Genomic DNA, 23,326 nt, shown 5'->3' with positions numbered 1-23,326 from the left:
AAAATGATTTTTTATTTTCATGGCTCTACATTATAAAATTCTGTGAAGCACCTGGGGGTTCAAAGTGCTCACCACACATCTAGATAAGTTCCTTGGGGGGTCTAGTTTCCAAAATGGGGTCATTTGTGGGGGGTTTCTACTGTTTAGGCACATCAGGGGCTCTGCAAACGCAACGTGACGCCCGCAGACCATTCCATCAAAGTCTGCATTTCAAAACGTCATTACTTTCCTTCCGAGCCCCAACGTGTGCCCAAACAGTGGTTTATCCCCACTTATGGGGTATCCGCGTACTCAGGACAAACTGGACAACAACTATTGGGGTCCCTTTTCTCCTGTTACCCTTGTGAAAATAAAAAAATTGCGGGCTAAAAAGTCATTTTTTTTGAGGAAAACAAATGATTTTTTATTTTCACGGCTTTGCGCTATAAACTTCTGTGAAGCACTTGGGGGTTCAAAGTGCTAAACACACATCTAGATAAGTTCCTTGGGGGTCCAGTTTCCAAAATGGGGTCACTGGTGGGGGTTTCTACTGTTTAGGCACATCAGGGGCCCTCCAAATATAACATGACGCCCGCAGACCATTCCATCAGTCTGCATTTCAAAACGTCACTATTTCCCTTCCGAGCTCTGCCATGCAACCAAACAGTGGTTCCCCCCCACATATGGGGCATAAGCGTACTCAGGACAAACTGGACAACAACTTTTGGGGTCCAATTTCTCCTGTTCCCTTGTGAAAATAAAAAATTGCTGGCTAAAAAATAATTTTTGAGGAAAGAAAAATGATTTTTTATTTTCATGGCTCTGCGTTATAAACTTCTGTGAAGCACTTGGGGGTTCAAAGTGCTCACCACACATATGGATAAGTTCCTTGGGGGTCTAGTTTCCAAAATGGGGTCACTTATGGGGGGTTTCTACTGTTTAGGCACATCAGGGGCTCTGCAAACGTAGCATGACACCCGCAGACCATTCCATCAAAGTCTGCATTCCAAAACGTCACTACTTCCCTTCCGAGCCCCGACGTGTGCCCAAACAGTGGTTCCCCCCCATATATGGGGTATCGGCGTACTCAGGACAAATTGTACAACAACTTTTGGGGTCCAGTTTCTCCTTTTACCCTTGGGAAAATAAAAAAAATTGTTGCTAAAAGATCATTTTTGTGACTAAAAAGTTAAATGTTCATTTTTTCCTTCCATGATGCTTCTGCTGCTGTGAAACACCTGAAGGGTTAATAAACTTCTTGAATGTGGTTTTGAATACCTTGAGGAGTGAAGTTTTTAGAATGGTGTCACTTTTGGGTATTTTCAGCCATATAGACCCCTCAAACTGACTTCAAATGTGAGGTGGTCCCTAAAAAAAATGGTTTTGTAAATTTTAATCCTTATAACTTCCTAGCAAAAAAAAAATGTTGTTTCCAAAATTGTGCTGAGGTAAAGTACTGTAGACATGTGGGAAATGTTATTTATTAACTATTTTGTGTCTCATAACTCTCTGGTTGAACAGAATAAAAATTCTAAATTTGAAAATTGTGACATTTTCACCAAATTTCTGTTTTTTTTTTCACAAATAAACGCAAAATTGTCAACCTAAATTTACCACTAACATGAAGCTCAATATGTCACGAAAAAACAGTCTCAGAATCGCTAGGATCCGTTGAAGCGTTCCTGACTTATTACCACATAAAGGGACACTCGACAGAATTGCAAAAAACGGCCAGATTATTAAGGTCAAAATAGGCTGGGTCATGAAGGGGTTAAAGAAAGGCAGATTTTAATACACTCAAAAAGAGGATAGGAAAGGTCAAATGGCTGAATGTTCTAAAAGACTGAAATGTCCAAAAAGGAATGGAGATTTTGCTAAATTAAATTCTCACTACACATATATAGAAACAGAGGATGTCCCCAGAAATTTCAGAAGATTTTTAACAGGTGGTGTAACTCGCCATTGACGCACTTGGCTCCTGGTGCTACGGTCTTTTCAATCTTGCGATATAGTCTCTGATGTTTATCCATTTTGGACCACGAAAGTGATGATTTGTGTGGAATTAATAATATGTGTCTGTTATAACCTGATCTGGTACGAGCTTTACAACTTTCATAAAGACTCTGTTGATTAGGAAGTGCAATGCCTGGTAGAATATATTATACTGAAGGTTATGTTTTATTTGTTTGTATACTTTATTATTGAAGGTATGATGTCATATCTATGTCAATGTGAATGTTGATATACAAATTATTTTGACTCTATACTATGTTACCATATGTTTGTTATCTTATTTTGTGGAATCCTTCAATAAAAAGAGTTTAAAAAAAAAAAAAAATTTCACTGCACAATTGGTAACAATCCCGAAAAAAAGGAAGAATTAGAAGCATTTAAAGAGACCAGAATGGATGAACACAGAACTTAATCACATGTTAAGAAGGAAAAAAGAAAGGTATATTAAATGGAAAAACAGGGACACATCTAAAGAAGAATGTAATGCTGTTTACAAGGAATGTAGGGCAATCATTAGCAGAGCTAAAACTAGTAATGAAGTGAGGCTTGTAAGGGAGACCAAAAGCAGTAAACAAGGATTTTGGGGTTTGGCAAAAGAAAAGTCAAAGATGCTATAGGATTTTTATAGGATGAAGTGGTCAGAAATGATGTTGAGAAAGCCGAACTTTTAAATTCCTATTTTGCATCTGTGTTCTCTAAGAAATAACATCAACTGACTTTGCGGTGTCATCGAAGGAATAAAATAATCCACACTATTTATAAATAGATGGTGAGGGAACCCCTAGCTAATTTAAATGAATTTAAATCTCCTGGTCCAGATGATTTACATCCTAGGGCACTTAAAGAGTGAGGCTACTTTCACACTAGCGTCGGGAACAACCCGTCGCTATGCGTCGGGCCGAGGTTCCCGACGCTAGCGTGGTCTCCGCCGCACAACGGGGGCAGCGGATGCATTTTTCCCACGCATCCGCTGCCCCATTGTGAGGTGCGGGGAGGTGGGGGCGGAGTTCCGGCCGCGCATGCGCGGTCGGAAAAAGCGGACCGTCGGGAGCAAAAAACGTTACATGTAACGTTTTTTTCTCCCGACGGTCCGCTACCACACGCCCAAGCGTCGCAAAACGGACGCAACGTTTGGCAATGCGTCGCAAATGCGTCGCTAATGTTAGTCTATGACGAAAAAACGTATCCAGCAAGAACTTTTGCTGGATGCGTATTTTCGGCAAAACGACGCATTTGCGACGTATTGCAGTTAACGCTAGTGTGAAAGTAGCCTGAGCAGGAGAAACTAGCCAAACTCTTTGAAAAATCTTGGAGAACAGAAGTCCCAGAAGATTAGAGAAGGGCAACTGTTGTCCCTATCTTCAAAAATGGAAAGAAGATGGAGTCAGGAAATCACAGGCCAGTGAGCCTTACTTCTATACCAGGAAAGATCTTTGAACAAATGACTAAACAGCGTGTAGGTAAGTACTCAGATAAGAATACAGTAATTAGCCAGAGCTTGCATGGGTTTGTAGCAATCAAGTCATGACAGACTAATCTAATTTTCTTCAATGATGGAATCACTGACTGGATGAGTCAGAGAAATATGGTAAATATAATATATCTCAACTTCAGTAAAGCATTTGATATAAAGTATCTCATACTCTCATTATTGAAAAAATGACCAAGTTTGGGATTGACAAGGCTACGGTTAGGTGGATTCATAACTGGCTCAGTGATCATACTCAATTAGTGGTAATAAGTGGTTGCACATCTAATTGGAAGAGTGTTTCAAGTGTGGTAGCACAAAGCTCTTTTCTGGCCACAGTGTTGTTCAACATTTTTATAAATGATCTGGATAAGGGAACCGAAGGTAAACTGATCAAATTTGGCAGACGATGCAAAGCTAGTAGGGATAGCTAACACTAGAGAAGAAAGAAAGGATTCAGAAGGATCTAGATAAGCTTGAACAATGGTAAAAAATTTTCTACAGAATGGGAGGAATAGATCTAAGCAACAGCACATGTGAAAATGACTTGAGTATTATAATAGATCACAGACTGCTCATGAGTCAACAGTGTGATCGAGCAGCAAAAAAAGGCAAACACTGTTCTAGGATGTATAAAGAGAAGCATAGAGTTTAGATTACGTGAAGTAATTATCCCCCTCTAGTCCTTGGTCACGGCGCATCTGGAATACTGTGTCCATTTCTGGTCACCACATTTTAAAAAAGACATTGAAAAACTGGATCAAGTTCAGAGAAGAGCTACCAGGATAGTGTGCACACTGCAAAGTATGTCCTACGAGGAACAGTTAAAGAATCTGAGAATGTTTAGATTGCAAAAATGAAGCCTAAGAGGAGACTTAATAGCTGTCAACAAATATTTGAAGGGATGTTACAGTGTAGATGGATCAACCTTATTCTCATTTGCACATGGAAAAACGAGAGCAATGGAATGAAACTGAAAGGGAGAAGATACAGATTAGATATTAGAAAAAAAACTTTTTGACAGTGATCAATGAGTGGAACAGGCTGCCACAGGAGGTGGTGAGTTCTCTTTCAATGGAAGTCTTCAAGCTAAAACTGGACAGTCATCTGTCTGAGTTGGTTTAGTGAATCCTACATTGAGCAGGGGGTTGGACACGATGACCCTTGAGGTCCCCTCCAACTCTAACATTCTATGATTCTATTAACTTTGCTGCCCTACTAATCCACTTCTGTCCTCGCTACTTCTTTTCTCCCCTCTGCTAATCCCTTCATTATCACCCAGATCCACAACGTATCCACTTTAAGCTGCTAACACTGAACTACAAAGCCGTCCATAATCTGTCTCCCCCATAAATATCTGAACTACCCTCACGATATCTCCCACCACGTTATTTCCAGTCCTCCTAAGACCTCCTTTTCTCATCTACAAGCATACTTTCCTCATCCTCTCGCCTGCAAGACTTATCCCAAGTATCCCCCATTCTGTAAAATTCTGTGTCCCAACACATCCGATTATTCCCTACATTCTGAAATTTCAAGCAGATCTTGAATACCCAAATCTTCAGAACAGCTTACTGCCACCTCACCAACACCAGAGCTGCTCCAGCCCCCGAACCTACTGTCCACTTCCCAATTACCCTGTAAAATGTTAGGTTGCAAGGGCAGGGTCCTCACCCCTCTGTACCTGTCTGGCACTATTAATTTGTTCATTGTAATTTCTATTTGTGTTTTGCATGTAACCTCTACTCTATGTACAGCACCATCAATGAATCAAATAATAATAATAATAATACTCATGATGTTCCACCAAATCATCACCCCTAAAAACCTTGACAGACCACAAACAGAAAGCTGCAGCAGTTGGCACCTGTGTTTCATTATTGTCAGAGAGGTGCTGCAGTGGTCCGCTGACCATTTGTACTACTCATCTCACATACTCATTCTCCAACCGAAGAAGTGGTTGGGCATCAGTGAACTCGATTTCTTCCAATTGTTGGCCAAGTCCAGGTGGATGGCCCACGGAACCACAGCTAGCAGATTCATCAAAAAGCAGAAGTGACTGCTGCATGACTTGGGGCTCAGACTGCTTGCGTGATTTGCAAGGGGGTGAGGTGGAAGACAGATGTCCATGGTCCGCATGTAAAAAAATCTGCGCTTTCAGCAGGGATCATGTGGAACACCAAGCAAAGGAACTGAAGGCACTCTCAGCCAACCAATCTAAAACCACTTCTACTTGTTCTGGCCTGACTTTGCATTCAGCAGTACTCGAAATTACGCAGAACATCCTGACACCTGCATGCAACAAAGGAAGGTGTTTCATTTGGACACATAGCAGGCAGGACTGTGGAGTCTGTAAGCCAAACCTACAAGTCTTCAATTTCCCTGACTCCTGACTACACGATCCGGACTCCTCAGCCCTGCCTGACTACTGAGCATGTACATAAAATGCAGCACAGATTCATCTTAACTACAAGCCTAGATCCTTAGATCAGGAACAGAACAGACATTTATAGGACATTCCATAACTTTCCCAAATTCTTATTCAAAAAACTTAAAGCACATAGTGCATGAACTACTGTACCCAATTTATTGGATATTTTCGGAGTCGTACTCTGTCCATTCATACCGACTTCACCAAAATGGACTCCACAGCCGCTGGTAGCTGGCACAGATCTACCACGTCCTCTCTCTCCCTACAACAGCTACACCACCACCAGCAACAACACAGCCACGTCCCCTATTTGATGCTTTCTTCATTGGTTTCAACCCAAAAAAGTGCAGAGTATTACACGGCCGGTCTACACACAGCGGCCAGGAGATTAGTACACTGCCTGTTTTCAGAGTCCGACACCCGCCCACCCCAAAAAATCTAAAACTAGTGTTGGCTACCTCCTACGCCACATCCACCTACACCTCAACCTCCTCCTCCACTTGGACCTGTGCCACCTGGTTCTACATTGTTATTTTTTTTCTTATTCTATGTTCTTTTAAATCTGTTCCCTAACTAAAACAACTGCCACATCCATCTCCTCCTCCACTTGGACCTCTACCTCCTGGTTCAAGATATAATTTTTTTTCTTTTTTTTTTTTTAATTTGTCATATTTTAAATAATTTCCCTATCCACATTTGTATGCAGGGAAATTGACCTGATCTTAACCCCCATTTGGCTTCCTTTTGCAGCCCCATAGCCCTGACAATGACCATTTTACAGCCATTTTAAAGCACTGAAGTTCGGGTCCCCATTGACTTCTATTGGGTTCAGGAACGGGTTCAAGTTTAAGTTAAATTAGACAACTCTTTTCATAAACCTGTGAAAGAATGTATCATTGTTAATCAGGAGCATGTGGTGTGCAATTTGGAGCAAAATTAGCAGCAAACAAAAAGGAAAAATGAAAAACCTTGGGTTGACGTGGTCTTCGGCCTTTTAGTAAATTGACTTTATAAAATGTTTCTAGAACTATTGATATGGATACTGTGGTATTGAAGTATAAAGGACAACTGATTGGGCCATTTGCAGATTCAAGGACTAAAAAAATAACATTAAAAAATATAGAAAAAAATATTAAAATCACCCCTTCCTTTTTCATCCATTAAAAAAAATAAACATAAGAGGTATTGCTACATCAGTAACAGTCATAGAATATTAGAGTTGGAAGGGACCTCAAGGGTCATTGTGTCCAACCCCCTGCTCAATGTAGGATTCACTAAACCAACTCAGACAGATGACTGTCCAGTTTTAGCTTGAAGACTTCCATTGAAAGAGAACTCACCACCTCCTGTGGCAGCCTGTTCCACTCATTGATCACTGTCAAAAAGTTTTTTTCTAATATCTAATCTGTATCTTCTCCCTTTCAGTTTCATTCCATTGCTCTCGTTGCAATGCAGGACTAAATAAACCATCTCAGACGGATGTCTGTCCAGCTTCTGTTTGAAAACTTCCAGTCCCATTTATCCAAATATAAATCTAATTAAACCAATCGGTAAACCCTGTAAAGAGGGGAAAAAAAATTGAATCTCCAGAAAATACAATAGGAAACTATCAAAACGTTATTTGTACTACAAAATCATATCAATAAAAGCATCAGATTGCCACGCAAAAAAGGGGGAGTTGATGTCACCTTTGTATTGTCAGGTGACATCAAGTCCAGAGGTTAGTAATGGAGATGTGTCTAAAAGCCCCCATTACTAACCCTATAGTGATATAAAAAAAAAACCACCAGAATAAAGTCCTTTAATTTAAATAATGACACAGACTCCTAAATTAAACTATTCTCACGTAATCGCCCAATCCACTGAAGCCAACGTCTCCTGTAAATAAATTAAAATAGTAACAATATTATTCACCTGTCCGCCGAGAAGATAATAATCCATAATGTCCCACGACGATCCTCATGACTATGAGAGCAGTCACTAATGTGAATGCTGTCAAGGACAGCTGGCTACACACTGACACAGGAGCATGTAATCACTCCTGCAGTGTGTAGCACTAAACTGCAGTGAGAAAGTTCACTGGAGTTCATCAACTGATGAACCCTGATGATCTCACTTATGGCACCACCGCTGCGTGAGAAAGTTCTCACACGGGTGGTGCCGTGAGATCTCCGGAGCTCATCAGCTGATGAACTCGTGTGACCTCTCTCATGGCAGCTCAGCGCTATACACTACGGAAGCTATGACGCTCCTCTCAGTGTATCGCCGGCTGCCGGTTAGACCAGTCACATCTCCCACTGTGACTGTTCTACAAGTGAAATTGCCGTGGGGCACTCTGGATTACGTGGACTACGACGGACAGGAGAGTATATGCCTGTGTATTATTTTTGATTGTTTACAGGGGACAAGCATCTCATTAACTGAAAACTTCTAACACTGATTGCACAAGAACCACAAGGCGGATTTCTTCTCCCCGGGTATCATTTGAATCAGTATAACAGTGCCAACCTGACATGCCTGTAGTTTACTTGGTAAAGTCCTGCTGACAGGTTTGCTTTAACCCCTTCCCGACCTGTGACGCCACGTAGGCGTCATGAAAGTCGGTGCCAATTCGACCTGTGACGCCTATGTGGCATCATGGAATGATCGCGTCCCTGCAGATCGGGTGAAAGGGTTAACTCCAATTTCACCCGATGCAGGGACAGGGGGAGTGGTACTTCAGCCCAGGGGGGGTGGCTTCACCCCCTCGTGGCTACGATTGCTCTGATTCGCTGTTGAAAGTGCAACAGCCAATCAGAGCAATTCGTAATATTTCACCTATAAAAAGTGGTGAAATATTACAATCCAGCCATGGCCGACGCTGCAATATCATCGGCCATGGCTGGAAACCCTGATGTGCCCCCCCCCCCCCCACAACCACCGATCGCCTCCCCTGTCCTCCGATCTGTCCTGTGGTCCCCTCCGTCCGCCTGTCCGCTCCCCCGTTCTCCTGCCCGCTCCCCCCATGCTCCGATCCCCCCCCCCCCCCCCCCGTGTTCCAATCCCCCCCCTCATACTTACCGAGCCTCCCGGAGTCCGTCCGTCTTCTCCATGGGCGCTGCCATCTTCCAAAATGGCGGGCGCAGTGCGCCCGCCCAATCTGCCGGCCAGCAGATTAGTTCCGGGGTATATTTTGATCACTGTGATAAACTTATCACAATGATCAAAATAAAAAAATAGTAAATGAACCCCCCCCTTTATCACCCCCATAGGTAGGGACAATAATAAAATAAAGAAAATATTTTTTTTTTTTCTGCACTAGGGTTAGCATTAGGGTTAGGGCTAGGGTTAGGGCTAGGTTTAGGGTTAGGGTTAGAATTAGGCTATGTGCACACGGTGCGGAGTTAGCTGCGGATTGGCCGCTGCGGATTCGTAGCAGTTTTCCATCAGGTTTACAGTACCATGTAAACCTATGGATAACCAAATCCGCTGTGCCCATGGTGCGGAAAATACCACTCGGAAACGCTGTGTTGTATTTTCCACAGCATGTCAATTCTTTGTGCGGATTCCGCAGCGTTTTACACCTGTTCTTCAATAGGAATCCACAGCTGAAATCCGCACAAAAAAACACTGGAAATCCGCCGTAAATCCGCAGGTAAAACGCAGTGCCTTTTACCTGCAGATTTTTCAAAAATGGTGCAGAAAAATCTCACACGAATCCGCAACGTGGGCACATAGCTAGGATTGGAAATAGGGTTAAGATTAGGCCTGTGGTTAGGGTTATGGTTAGGGTTAGGGGTGTGTTGGGGTTAGGGTTGTGGTTAGGGTTGGGATTAGGGTTAGGGTTGGGATTAGGGTTAGGATTAGGGTTGGGATTAGGGTTATGGGTGTGTCGGGGTTAGGGTTGTGGTTAGGGGTGTGTTGGGGTTAGGGTTGTGATTAGGGTTATGGCTAGAGTTGGGATTAGGGTTAGGGATGTTGGGGTGAGTGTTGGAGTTAGAATTGAGGGGCTTCCACTTTTTAGGCACATCAGGGGTCTCCAAACGCAACATGGCGCCACCATTGATTCCAGCCATTCTTGCGTTCAAAAAGTCAAATGGTGCTCCCTCCCTTCCGAGCCCCGACATGCGCCCAATCAGTGGTTTACCCCCACATATGGGGTAACCGCATACTCAGGACAAACTGGGCAACAGTTATTGGGGTCCAATTTCTCCTGTTACCCTTGCAAAAATAAAAAATTGCTTGCTAAAACATAATTTTAGAGCAATGAAAAAATTTTTTTTATTTTCACGGCTCTGCGTCATAAACTTCTGTGAAGCACTTGGGGGTTCAAAGTGCTCAACACACATCTAGAGAAGTTCCTTGGAGGGTCTAGTTTCCAAAATGTGGTCACTTGTGGGGAGTTTCTACTGTTTAGGCACATCAGGGGCTCTGCAAACGCAACGTGAAGCCCGCAGACCATTCCATCAAATTCTGAATTTCAAAAGTCACTACTTCCCTTCCGAGCCCCAACGTGTGCCCAAACAGTGGTTTGCCCACACATATGGGGTATCAGCGTACTCAGGACAAGCTGGGCAACAACTATTGGGGTCCAATTTATCCTGTTACCCTTGTGAAACTAAAAAATTGCTTGCTAAACATCATTTTTGAGGAAAGAAAAATGATTTTTTATTTTCACGGCTCTGCGTTGTAAACTTCAGTGAAGCACTTGGGGGTTCAAAGTGCTCACCACATATCTAGATAAGTTCCGTGGAGGGTCTAGTTTCCAAAATGGGGTCTCTTGTGGGGAGTTTCTACTGTTTAGGCACATCAGGGGCTCTGCAAACGCAACGTGACGCCCGCAGACCATTCCATCAAAGTCTGCATTCCAAAACGTCACTACTTCCCTTCCGAGCTCCGACGTGTGCCCAAACAGTGGTTCCCCCCCCCACTTATGGGGTATCAGTGTACTCACGACAAACTGGACAACAACTTTTGGGGTCCAATTTCTCCTGCTACCCTTGTGAAACTAAAAAATTGCTTGCTAAAACATAATTTTAGAGGAAAGAAAAATTATTTTTTATTTTCACGGCTCTGCGTTGTAAACTTTTGCGAGGCACTTTGGGGGTCAAAGTGCTCACCATATATCTAGATAAGTGCCTTGGGGGATCTAGTTTCCAGAATGGGGTCACTTGTGGGGGGTTTCTACTGTTTAGGCACATCAGGGGCTCTGCAAACGCAACATGACGCGCGGACCATTCCATCAAAGTCTGCATTTCAATAGTCACTACTTCCCTTCCGAGCCTCGACGTGTGCCCAAGCAGTGGTTTACCCCCACATATGGGGTATCAGCGACAGGATAAACTGGACAACAACTTTTGGGGTCCAGTTTCTCCTGTTACTCTTGTGAAAATAAAAAATTGCGGGCTAAATAATAATTTTTGAGGAAAGAAAAATGATTTTTAATTTTCACAGCTCTGCGTTATAAACTTCTGTGAAGCACTTGGGGGTTTAAAGTGGTCACCGCACATCTAGATTAGTTCCATGGGAGGTCTAGTTTCCAAAATGGGGTCACATGTGGGGGAGCTCCAATGTTTAGGCACACAGGGGCTCTCCAAACGCGACATGGTGTCCGCTAACGATTGGAGCTAATTTTTCATTCAAAAAGTCAAATGGCGCTCCTTCCTTTCTGAGCCCTGCCGTGTGCCCAAACAGTGGTTTACCCCCACATGTGAGGTATCAGTGTAGTCAGGAGCAATTGCCCAACACATTTTAGGATCCATTTTATCCTGTTGCCCATGTGAAAATGAAAAAATTGAGGATAAAAGAAATTTTTTGTGAAAAAAAGTACTTTTTCATTTTTACGGATCAATTTGTGAAGCACCTTGGGGTTCAAAGTGCTCACTATGCATCTAGATGAGCTCCTTGGGGGGTCTAGTTTCCAAAATGGGGTCACATGTGGAAGAGCTCCAATGTTTAGGCACACAGGGGCTCTCCAAACGCGACATGGTGTCCGCTAGCGATTGGAGCTAATTTTTCATTCAAAAGTAAAATGGCGCTCCTTCCCTTCCGAGCCCTGCCGTGTGCCCAAACAGTGGTTTATCCCCACATGTGAGGTATCGGTGTACTCAGGAGCAATTGCCCAACACATTTTAGGATCCATTTTATCCTGTTGCCCATGTGAAAGTGAAAAAATTGAGGATAAAATAATTTTTTTGTGAAAAAAAAGTACTTTTTCATTTTTACGGATCAATTTGTGAAGCACCTGGGGGTTCAAAGTGCTCACTATGCATCTAGATGAGCTCCTTGGGGGGTCTAGTTTCCAAAATGGGGTCAGTTGTGGGGGAGTTCCAATGTTTAGGCACACAGGGGCTCCCCAAACGCGACATGGTGTCCGCTAAAGATTGGAACCAATTTTTCATTCAAAAAGTCAAATGGTTCTCCTTCCCTTCCGAGCCTTGTCGTGCGCCCAAACAGTGGTTCCCCCCCCACATATGGGGTATCTGCGTACTCAGGACAAATTGTGCAATAACTTTTGGGGTCCAGTTTCTCTTTTTACTCTTGGGAAAATAAAAGAATTGTTGCTAAAAGATCATTTTTGTGACTAAAAAGTTAAATGTTCATTTTTTCCTTCCATGTTGCTTCTGCTGATGTGAAGCCCCTGAAGGGTTAATAAACTTCTTGAATGTGGTTTTGAGTACCTTGAGGGGTGCAGTTTTTAGAATGGTGTCACTTTTGGGTATTTTCAGCCATATAGACCCCTCAAACTGACATCAAATGTGAGGTGGTCCCTGAAAAAAATGGTTTTGTAAATTTCGTTGTAAAAATGAGAAATTGCTGGTCAAATTTTAACCCTTATAACTTCCTAGCAAAAAAATATTTTGTTTACAAAATTGTGCTGATGTAGACATGTGAGTAATGTTATTTATTAACTATTTTGTGTCACATAACTCTCTTGTTTAACAGAATAAAAATTCAAAATTTCAAAATATTAGCCAAATTTGCATTTTTTTTCACAAATAAACGCAAAAATTATCGACCTAAATATACCACTATCATGAATCCCAATATGTCACGAAAAAACAGTCTCAGAACCGCTAGGATCCGTTGAAGCGTTCCTGAGTTATTACCTCATAAAGGGACACTGGTCAGAATTGCACAAAACGGCCAGGTCATTAAGGTCAAAATAGGCTGGGTCATGAAGGGGTTAAGCAAGTTTCTTATGCAGACAAAGACAAACTGAAAAAGGGACGTGGGTCTCCTGTCTGAAATTATGGGATTTACCACCAAACTATCTGTGTTTGAAGCACAAAGGTTATCTCATTCAAAGAGCTTACAAAACTCCAAACCTAAGCCCCTATTCACACATCCGTATTTAAACACATATGTGGAAAAAAAATGGTACCAGTGTCATTCGTGTGTCCGTTTTTACCATCAGTACGTCATCAGTGTTTTGCACAGATGGACAAATAAATAAATTATTTTATTCACTTACATAGTGCCATTAATTCCACAGCGCTTTCCAAATGTTATCGTCACTGTCCCCATTGGGGTTGACAATCTAGATCCCTAGCAGTTTTTTCCCTTTGGCGTTTGGGAGGAACCCAGGTGAATACAGGGAGAACATACAAGTTCCTTGCAGATTTCGTCCTTGGTGGGATTTCAACCCACGACCCCAGTGCTGCAAGGCTACAGTGCTAGCCACTGAGCCAATATGCCTCTCGTATACTTTGCAATGTTAAATACATTTTTCACGCATCAATAAACTTATATTGGCCCTTTTTAGCCATCACCTGACTCTAATTGCCATGAGTAGAGCGGTGCTCCACCAGTGGCTGTTAACATGTTAAATGCCGCTGTCAATCTGTGATAGTGGTATTATCAGTGTGCTGGCTGGCTGGTGGGTGAGCCCTTCTATCCCCTCATGGGTGCTCCCGCAGCTTGATCTCGGGACGCCAATGTATTACCATGGCAGTGAGGAGTCTGCTGAAGACCCCTGTGTCTGTCATCATGGTAGTCCCATGAAAGCCAGCCCGTGGCTGGCGCACATAGGAGACCGAGATTTCTGCTACAGTGGAGAAAATAAGTATTGCATACACTGCTGATTTTGCAAGTTTTCCCACCTACAAAGAATGGAGAGGTCTATATTTTTTATCATAGGTACACTTTAACTGTGACAGCCAGGATCTAAAAATAAAAAAAAACTGAAAATCACATTGTACAATTTTTAAATAATTGAATTGCATTTTATTGCATGAAATAAGTATTTGATCACTTACCAACCAGCAAGAATTCTGGCTCTCACAGACCTGTTAGTTTTTCTTTAAGAAGCCCTCCTACTCTGCACTCATTACGTGTAATAATTGCATCTATTTGAACTTGTTACTTGTATAAAAGACACCTGTCCACACAATCAATCACACTCCAACCTCTCCACCTTGGCCAAGACCAAAGAGCTGTCTAAGGACACCAAGAACAAAGTTGTAGACCTGCTCAAGGTTGGGGTGTTCTTCATTACAATAAGCAAGCAGCTTGGTGCAAAAGCATCAACTGTTGACGCAATTATTAGAAAATGGAAGAAACGAGATGATTGTGAATCTTCCTCGGTCTGGAGCTCGATGCGAGATCTTACCTTAAGGGGTAAGGATGATTCTGACTTAGGTCCAGAATCAGCCTAGAACTATAAAACTATATAACAATAAAAATTACAGACCTCTTGCATTCTTTGTAGATGGGAAAACTTGCAAAATCGACAGTGTATCAAATACTTATTTCCCCCACTGTATATTCAGATGATCACAGATTCATGTATACCAATGGGACCAACAAATACTGTGAAAAGTTAAAAGCATGGTTTGAAAAAAATATAAACGTTAAAATCACCCCCCTTTTCCCCCATTAAAATTAAAGAATAAAAAATATACATATATTTGGTTTCACTGTGTTCGTGAAAGTCCAATCTATCAAAATATAGAATAAATTAATCAAATCGGTAAACAGCGTAATGAGGAAAAAAAATCCAAACTCCAGAATTGCAGTTTGTAACAACAGAAAATAAAATAACAGGCAATCAAAACATCATATCTACCCCAAAACAATATCAATAAAAACATCGTTCCGGGGCCAAGCCTTCACACAACCCCATATCCCAAAAATGAAATAGTTTTGGCTGTCGGAAATAGGCAACATAATCAGAAATTGTTTTTTGTTTTTTTTATAACAGTACTTAAATAAAACAAAAACTATGAATGTTTGGTATCTGCATAATGGTACTGACCTGAAGAATCAGATTGTGGGTCAGTTTTACTGTAAAATCAAAGCTGTGAATAAAAAACCCAAATAACAATTGCAGAATTGCATTTTTTTTGGTTATTTTGCTGCACTTTTTCCTACTTTCCAGTACGTCATATGATAAAATGAATGGTATCATTCAAAAGTACAACTCGTCCCTCAAAAATAAGCCCTCACACGGCCATGTCAATGGAAAAATAAAAAAGTTGTGACTCTTGCAATACAGCAGGATAAAACGAAAGTGCAAATATGACAAATCTCCCAGTCCTTCAAGGGTTTGTCCGATCCAAATTGAGAAGTCTGCGCTCACTCTGCACTGTGAGCTGCGAGGATTTGCCAGGTTTCTGAGCCGTTATAAATATTCTTGGCCACAGCCAGTAAAAATTAGGCTAGGTTCACATTTTTTTAGTGCAGTCCGTTCAGCGCATACGCTAACGGAGTGCGCTAACGCAAGTGCCGACTTTGGCACAGCGGTAGCGCAGATGGAGCATCTGCTAGCTCCATCTGCGCTAGCAGTGACAGACCCGGAAACGCTGCAGCCCACGTCTCGGGTCCGTGCGCTAGCGATGCGTCCGACATTGCTTTCAATGGCGGCGTTAACGGACTACGTTACACCGCGGTGTAATGTAGTCCGTTTAACGTACAGCCATAACGCAATGTGAACCTAGCCTTAGAAATCAAAGTAATGACACCTGTCCGCCATTAATCCATAATGCTGAGGTCCCACGACGATCCCAAACTCTGCGGATGGTGTGATGAGTGCAGACATCAGTGATGCGACCGCCCACCACGCCAGCCAGAACACACTGAGCTGAGAAGCGCTGCCTGTGACCGGCAATAGCCTTAATGACGTCACCTCTCATCACTGCAGCCGCAACAGATGGGGATTACTTTGATTTTTTGATTGCGGACCGTGCTGCCACCAAAAAACACATTTCAATGTGTTTTGCACACGGTCTGTGAAAAAACACTGATATGTGCATAAACCCATAGATTTGAATGGGTCTACGTGTGTGAGTGTCTCTGACACTGACGTTTGAAGGGGGCCTTAGTTTTTTGTGCTGTAATGCTGTATTTCCTAAACCCACAACAACCACCCCTAATTCCTTTATGATTTAAAGAAGTCAAAAGGAGTGACTATACTATTTTATAACATAATACTGGTTATATTAATTTTGTTGTTTCTACAGATGCATAATATGAAGGAAAATATGAAAGCTGTTCAAGATAGACTTCTGAAAGAAATGGTAAATGTCTGAATATTTCTCTCCTTACGGTTCACTCATACTACTGCATAACACGCCCAAGTGCGATACGATAATGTAATACCACGCAACCATTCAAGTCTATTCAGATGTCACCCAAGTGCAGTCCGATGTATGCTTAGTGATGATGGAGAAATTACGTTCTCTATCTTCTCCACACCTGTGCTGCGATTCTCTCGTGTGAGAATCTGATCACACTCAAATGACACTTGGCTCAAACTCTGACATGAGAGAATCTACGCCAGTGTGAGCATACACAATATGTACACCGTATACAAAGGAAATATCCACCAGTCCTCAAGCAATGTATGCTTGTATTGTAATACTAAAAACATGGCATTCATTAGGTCAACCACCCACATCAGTCGTCCTGCTTTTCAAAAATTAAGAAAATTCTGTGTGTCATATACACACGATACCTTTAGGGGGCACCAGGTAGCTTTTATTGTTTTGTTCTTTGGAAGTCTATATTGAAATTATGAAAGATATATATCTTGGTACCGTTTTAGCCAGTAGATAGAAAAATATTTAGAATTGAGAGTCCTCAGTGGTTGATACCTTGTAATGGCTAACTGAAAAGATGGGAACAAATTTCAAGCTTTCGAGACTACTCAGGTCTCATTTCATCAGGCATAAACTAATACAAAGTTTGAAGAATCACATATTTATACACAACACAGCACAGAAATAATGCAGTTAATATTAATATATATATATATATATATATATATATATATATATACACTCACCGGCCACTTTATTAGGTACACCTGTCCAACTTCTTGTTAACACTTAATTTCTAATCAGCCAATCACATGGCGGCAACTCAGTGCATTTAGGCATGTAGACATGGTCAAGACAATCTCCTGCAGTTCAAACCGAGCATCAGTATGGGGAAGAAAGGTGATTTGAGTGCCTTTGAACGTGGCATGGTTGTTGGTGCCAGAAGGGCTGGTCTGAGTATTTCAGAAACTGCTGATCTACTGGGATTTTCACGCACAACCATCTCTAGGGTTTACAGAGAATGGTCCGAAAAAGAAAAAAAATCCAGTGAGCGGCAGTTCTGTGGGCGGAAATGCCTTGTTGATGCCAGAGGTCAGAGGAGAATGGGCAGACTGGTTCGAGCTGATAGAAAGGCAACAGTGACTCAAATCGCCACCCGTTACAACCAAGGTAGGCCTAAGAGCATCTCTGAACGCACAGTGCGTCGAACTTTGAGGCAGATGGGCTACAGCAGCAGAAGACCACACCGGGTACCACTCCTTTCAGCTAAGAACAGGAAACTGAGGCTACAATTTGTACAAGCTCATCGAAATTGGACAGTAGAAGATTGGAAAAACGTTGCTTGGTCTGATGAGTCTCGATTTCTGCTGCGACATTCGGATGGTAGGGTCAGAATTTGGCGTAAACAACATGAAAGCATGGATCCATCCTGCCTTGTATGGAGCATCTTTGGGATGTGCAGCCGACAAATCTGCGGCAACTGTGTGATGCCATCATGTCAATATGGACCAAAATCTCTGAGGAATGCTTCCAGCACCTTGTTGAATCTATGCCACGAAGAATTGAGGCAGTTCTGAAGGCAAAAGGGGGTCCAACCCGTTACTAGCATGGTGTACCTAATAAAGTGGCCGGTGAGTGTATATATATATATATATATATATATATATATATATATATATATATATATATATATATATATATATATACACATAGTGAGTCTTCGGATTTTGTAATAGTCTATGCCTGATGAAGAGACCCGAGTAGTCTCGAAAGCTTGTAATTATATATTGAAATTATTCGTCTGTTTGAATTACATCTTTGGTCTCATTCAGATGTCAATTTTTTTTTATGACGGTTTTTCATCAGTGTGCAGGATTCAATTTTCATACATTTTTTGGTCTGTGTGTCAACTAGTGCGGCATGTTTTCAAGTATACAAAAAAAATGACTACCCATTAAGCAGTAAAAAAAAATAAAAGGCACACGTTCTGTCTTTTTTTTTTATCACAGGCCCATTCATTTGAATGGTAGAGTTTGATCCAGAAATGTTTTTCTTTGTTTTGCCGACTATCAGCCCAAGAAAAAGGGACGTATGAACAGCTCCATAGATTGTAATGGGCATATACTCTGTCTGTGGACAGAACATGTACGTGAATCACAGAGGTGTGAATTAGGCCTAACAGGGACAGATGCCTAAACTTTATGTTTATCATATGCATTAATGCACCACTCCAGCGGGTTTTTTTATTTCCCCTCTGGAGTGTTGCTTAAAATCCTAGTCCCCTACTGCTGCTCCGGTCCGTCTCCTGCAGTTTGTGACCTGCTGGCTTCTCCAGTGTTTCATTAAGCCTCGTTCAGGATCTCATAGACTTGCATTGAGAGCTTGTGACTTAGCTTCTGAGTTCCAGCCAGTCATAAGCTACGCTAAGGCCGCCGTCACACTCAGCGTAAGACAATACGGTCCGTTTTTAACGGCCGTAATACAGCCGTAATACGCAGAAAAGTCCACAAAATAGTGGTCCGTATGTCATCCGTAGGCAGGGTGTGTCAGCGTATTTTGCGCATGGCATCCTCCGTATGTAATCCGTATGGCATCCGTACTGCGATATTTTCTCGCAGGCTTGCAAAACTGACATCTAATGGATTTATGTTCTCAAATGTTCGTTAAAAAATATATACAGTATATATATATATATATACATATATATATATATATATATGTCATTGAGACACATATATATATATTCTGTATTTATATTTATTTCAGTGCGATATATGTGAAAAGCCGGTAATTCAATTGCCGGCTTTTCATTTCTCCTTCCCAAACCCGACAGGATATGAGACATGGTTTACATACAGTAAACCATCTCATATCCCTTTTTTTTGCATATTCCACACTACTGTTAGTAGTGTGTATGTGCAAAATTTGGGTGCTGTAGCTGCTAAAATAAAGGGTTAAATGGCGGAAAAAATTGGCGTGGGCTCCCGCGCAATTTTCTCCGCCAGAGTGGTAAAGCCAGTGACTGATTGCAGATATCAATAGCCTAGAGAGGGTCCATGGTTATTGCCCCCCCCCTGGCTACAAACATCTGCCCCCAGCCACCCCAGAAAAGGCACATCTGTAAGATGCGCCAATTCTGGCACTTGGCCACTCTCTTCCCACTCCCGTGTATGTGTGTGTGCGTGTGTTTTTTAACCCTTTCATACAATTGGATTAATAATGGATAGGTGACATAATTGACGCCTCTCCATTATTAATCTGGCTTAATGTCACCTTACAATAGCAAGGTGGCATTAACCCTTCATTACCCCCATATCCCACCGCTACGCGGGAGTGGGAAGAGCGTGGCCAAGTGCCAGAATTGGCGCATCTTACAGATGTGCCTTTTCTGGGGTGGCTGGGGGCAGATGTTTGTAGCCAGGGGGGGGCCAATAACCATGGACCCTCTCTAGGCTATTAATATCTGCAATCAGTCACTGGCTTTACCACTCTGGCGGAGAAAATTGCGCGGGAGCCCACGCCAATTTTTTCCGCCATTTAACCCTTTATTTTAGCAGTTACAGCACCCAAATTTTGCACATACACACTACTAACATTAGTAGTGTGGAATATGCAAAAAAAAAAGGGGATATGAGATGGTTTACTGTATGTAAACCATGTCTCATATCATGTCGGGTTTGGGAAGGAGAAATGAAAAGCCGGCAATTGAATTACCGGCTTTTCACTAACACCGCTGCGTATTTCTCGCAAGTCACACTGCTGGTCCGTGTGGAATCCGTATTTTTCTCGCCCCCATAGACTTTCATTGGCGTATTTTTTGCGCAATACGCTGACAAACGCAGCATGCTGCGATTTTGTACGGCCGTAGAAAGGCGTATAATACGGATGCTTTATATACGGCTGATAGGACCTGACCCATTGGGAATAATTGGGCCGTTTGTTAGGCGTGTTTTACGGACGTATTTTATGCGCTCTTACGTCCGTAAAACTCGCTAGTGTGACGGCAGCCTTACAAGAAGACACCGGAGGGAGAGTATATTACCAGGGGCAGGGAACTTAAGTTTAAAGCACCACTCCAACGGTGAAGAACAAAAAATGCTGAAGTGGTGCTTAAACGGAAGTTTTCAGTGTCATTATGTAAATATTGTGTAGCTCAGCATTCAGTAATCTGCATTTTGTGAGTACTGCATTCAAGATCTGTCAAAAGCTGGGTAACTATGTCTCTATTTGACTCATCGTCTGATTCATATGTAGGAAACCAAGATAACTTATACCAAAAATGGCTAACTATTAGATTTCCTGAAAATATGAGCCTTCGAGTTATCCAATTTTGTATGTCTTTTTAATCCTAAAACTAAAAATATCTAATTAGGTGAAACGAGTTACACATTAATCAAGAGTTCATAGAGGAAGACGTCGTTCAGCTTGTTAGTGTGCATCACATAACAGTAGGATGACATAGGACCATCTGCAGTATCCAATATTGACGCAATCTGTTAGAGATTCCACATATGGTTCATTTTTCTAGAATGCTTATTTCTATTTGTAGCTCTATGGCTCACACAAATGACAGGCTTTGGGAGTTGTAGTTTTGCATGTCAAATTGTTAGAAAAATACGAAATTACCAGCCCTTCTCATTCCGGCTGAAGGCCCTGGTGTACTTGGTCTAGCTATGCTTGGCATGTCACTCTCCACAAGGAAAACAGTTACTCTTTGGATCCCAGTCAGACACCTCACTTCACCTAACCAAACCAGATCTCACACTTTGCACTGGCAATAGGCATTACACCCACACACAGTGCCTTCAAATTGAGGGCAATGGGCATAACGTCGACACACAGTGCCTTCAAATTGACATTCTGATTTGGCTTTTATCCTAGGTCATGTGGCAAAGTTCGTTAAAGGATCAATATTGACTTTTAGGATTGTTACTTCCAATACCGTGGGGAAAATAAGTTTTTGATACACTGACGATTTTTGAAGTTTTCCCACTTACAAAGAATAGAAAGGTCTGTAATTTTTATCATAGGTACACGTCAACTAACTAATTTGCAATTTATTGCATGAAGTATTTGATGCAATAGGAAAACAGAACTTAATATTTGGTACAGAAACCTTTGTTTGCAATTACAGAGCTCAGATGTTTCCTTGATCAAGTTTGCACACACTGCAGCAGGGATTTTGGCCCACTCCTTCATACAGATCTTCTCCAGATCTTTCAGGTTTCGGGGCTGTCGCTGGGCAACATTGAGTTTCAGCTCCCTCCAAAGATTTTCCATTGGGTTGAGGTCTGGAAACTGGCTAGGCCACTCCAGGACATTGAAATGCTTCTTACAGAGCCACTCCTTAGTTGCTCTGGTTGTGTGTTTCAGGTCATTGGCATGCTGGAAGACCCAGCCGCAACCCATCTTCAGTGCTCTTACTAAGGGTAGGTGGTTATTGGCCAAAATCTTGTGATACATGACCCCATCCATCCTCCCTTCAATATGGCGCAGTCTTCCTGTCCCCTTTGCAGAAAAGCACTCCCAAAGTATGATGTGTCCCCCACCATGCTTCCTGGTTGGGACAGTTTTCTTGGCGTTGTACTCATCCTTCTTTTTCCTCCAAACATGTTGAGTGGAGTTGATACCAACAAGTTCTATTTTGGTCTCATCTGACTTTTTCCCATGCCTCCTCTGAATCATCCAGATGGTCATTGGCAAACTTCAAACGGGCCTGGACATGTGCTGGCATAAGCAGTGGGACCTTGCGTGCCCTGCAGGATTTTAATCCATGATGGTGTAGTGTGTTACTAATGGTAATGTTTGAGTCTGTGGTCCCAGCTCTCTTCAGGTCATTGACCACGTCCTCCCGTATAGTTCTAGGTTGATTTCTGATCTTTTTGTGTTTCTTCCATTTTCTAATAATTGTGCCAACAGTTGTTGCCTTCTCACTAAGCTGCTTGCTTATTGTCCTGTAGCCCATCCCAGCCTTGTGCTTGTCTACAGTTTTGTCCCTGGTGCCCTTTGGTCTTGGCCAGGGTCGAGAGGTTGGAGTGTGATTGAGTGTGTGGGCAGGTGTCTTTTATATAAGTAACAAGTTCAAAAAGATGCAATTAATACAAGTAAAGTGCGCAGAGTAGGAGGACTTCTTAAAGAAAAACTAACAGGTCTGTGAGAACCAGAATTCTTCCTGGTTGGTAGGTGATCAAATACTTATTTCATGCAATAAAATGAAATTTATTTAAAAATCATACAATTTGGTATTCTTTTTCTTTCTTTTTTTTATTTTTAGAGCCTGGCTGTCACAGTTAAAGTGTACCTATGATAAAAAATATAGACCTCTTCATTCTTTGTAGATGGGAAAACTTGCAAAATCGGCAGTGTATCAAATACTTATTTTCCCAACTGTAGGTGGGACTAGAGTTCTAGTCTTCTTCCTACTGAAGAGACAATTTGCATGTTGGTCTAGCATGTTGGTACTATCCTTTAATAACATGGCCTGTTTTTTTTGTCTCCTTGTTTTGTTCCCCAGCAAGAAGACGAGCTTCTCAGTGTCCGGAGAGGACTTCAGTCTCTGTTCATGTCCAGCCCTAGTACATTCTAGTTTGTTTCTATGTATCTGTTGTTGTTTAATATGGAAGATGTGTACGGGTTCTGCCATTAGTTTACCTTGTTCTTTTAATTATATTGTTGGTTCATACTGTTGCGCACAATTTGCATGTGCTTTTTACTGACCCCATCAAGAGATTATTTTACTGTTTACTGAAAGGTACTTGTACATTAAAGATTTCCTCAAGGATTAGTGCATTGCTTGTGTTCGAGATTCTTTTGATATGATATGGGCTTTTATTGCTTACTGAAAGATCAAAGAGTTACCGTAATCAGTGATGATCTAGTGCTTTACTCAATTGAAGGATGATGGTCGCTATGTTTACA

The 23,326-nt window shown here is 41.9% G+C and overlaps 1 protein-coding gene across 3 annotated transcripts in view; it reads left to right on the top strand.

The window, feature by feature from the left end:
- Positions 1-23,189, top strand: part of SYCP2 (synaptonemal complex protein 2) — a 551,324-nt gene extending 528,135 nt beyond the window's left edge. For all 3 annotated transcript variants that reach the window (XM_077252835.1, XM_077252834.1, XM_077252836.1), the window contains 2 exons: positions 16,331-16,387; positions 22,923-23,189. In XM_077252835.1, the coding sequence (XP_077108950.1) occupies positions 16,331-16,387; positions 22,923-22,994 (129 nt within the window). In that variant the 3' untranslated portion in view covers positions 22,995-23,189. The remainder of the gene's footprint in view (positions 1-16,330; positions 16,388-22,922) is intronic.
- The last annotated feature ends 137 nt before the right edge of the window (positions 23,190-23,326 follow it).

Source organism: Ranitomeya variabilis, chromosome 4 (assembly GCF_051348905.1).
Source record: "Ranitomeya variabilis isolate aRanVar5 chromosome 4, aRanVar5.hap1, whole genome shotgun sequence".
In the NCBI taxonomy this organism is placed as follows: Eukaryota; Metazoa; Chordata; class Amphibia; order Anura; family Dendrobatidae; genus Ranitomeya; species Ranitomeya variabilis.
Note: the sequence above shows the minus strand (reverse complement) of the source record. Positions and strands in the feature narration are given on the sequence as shown.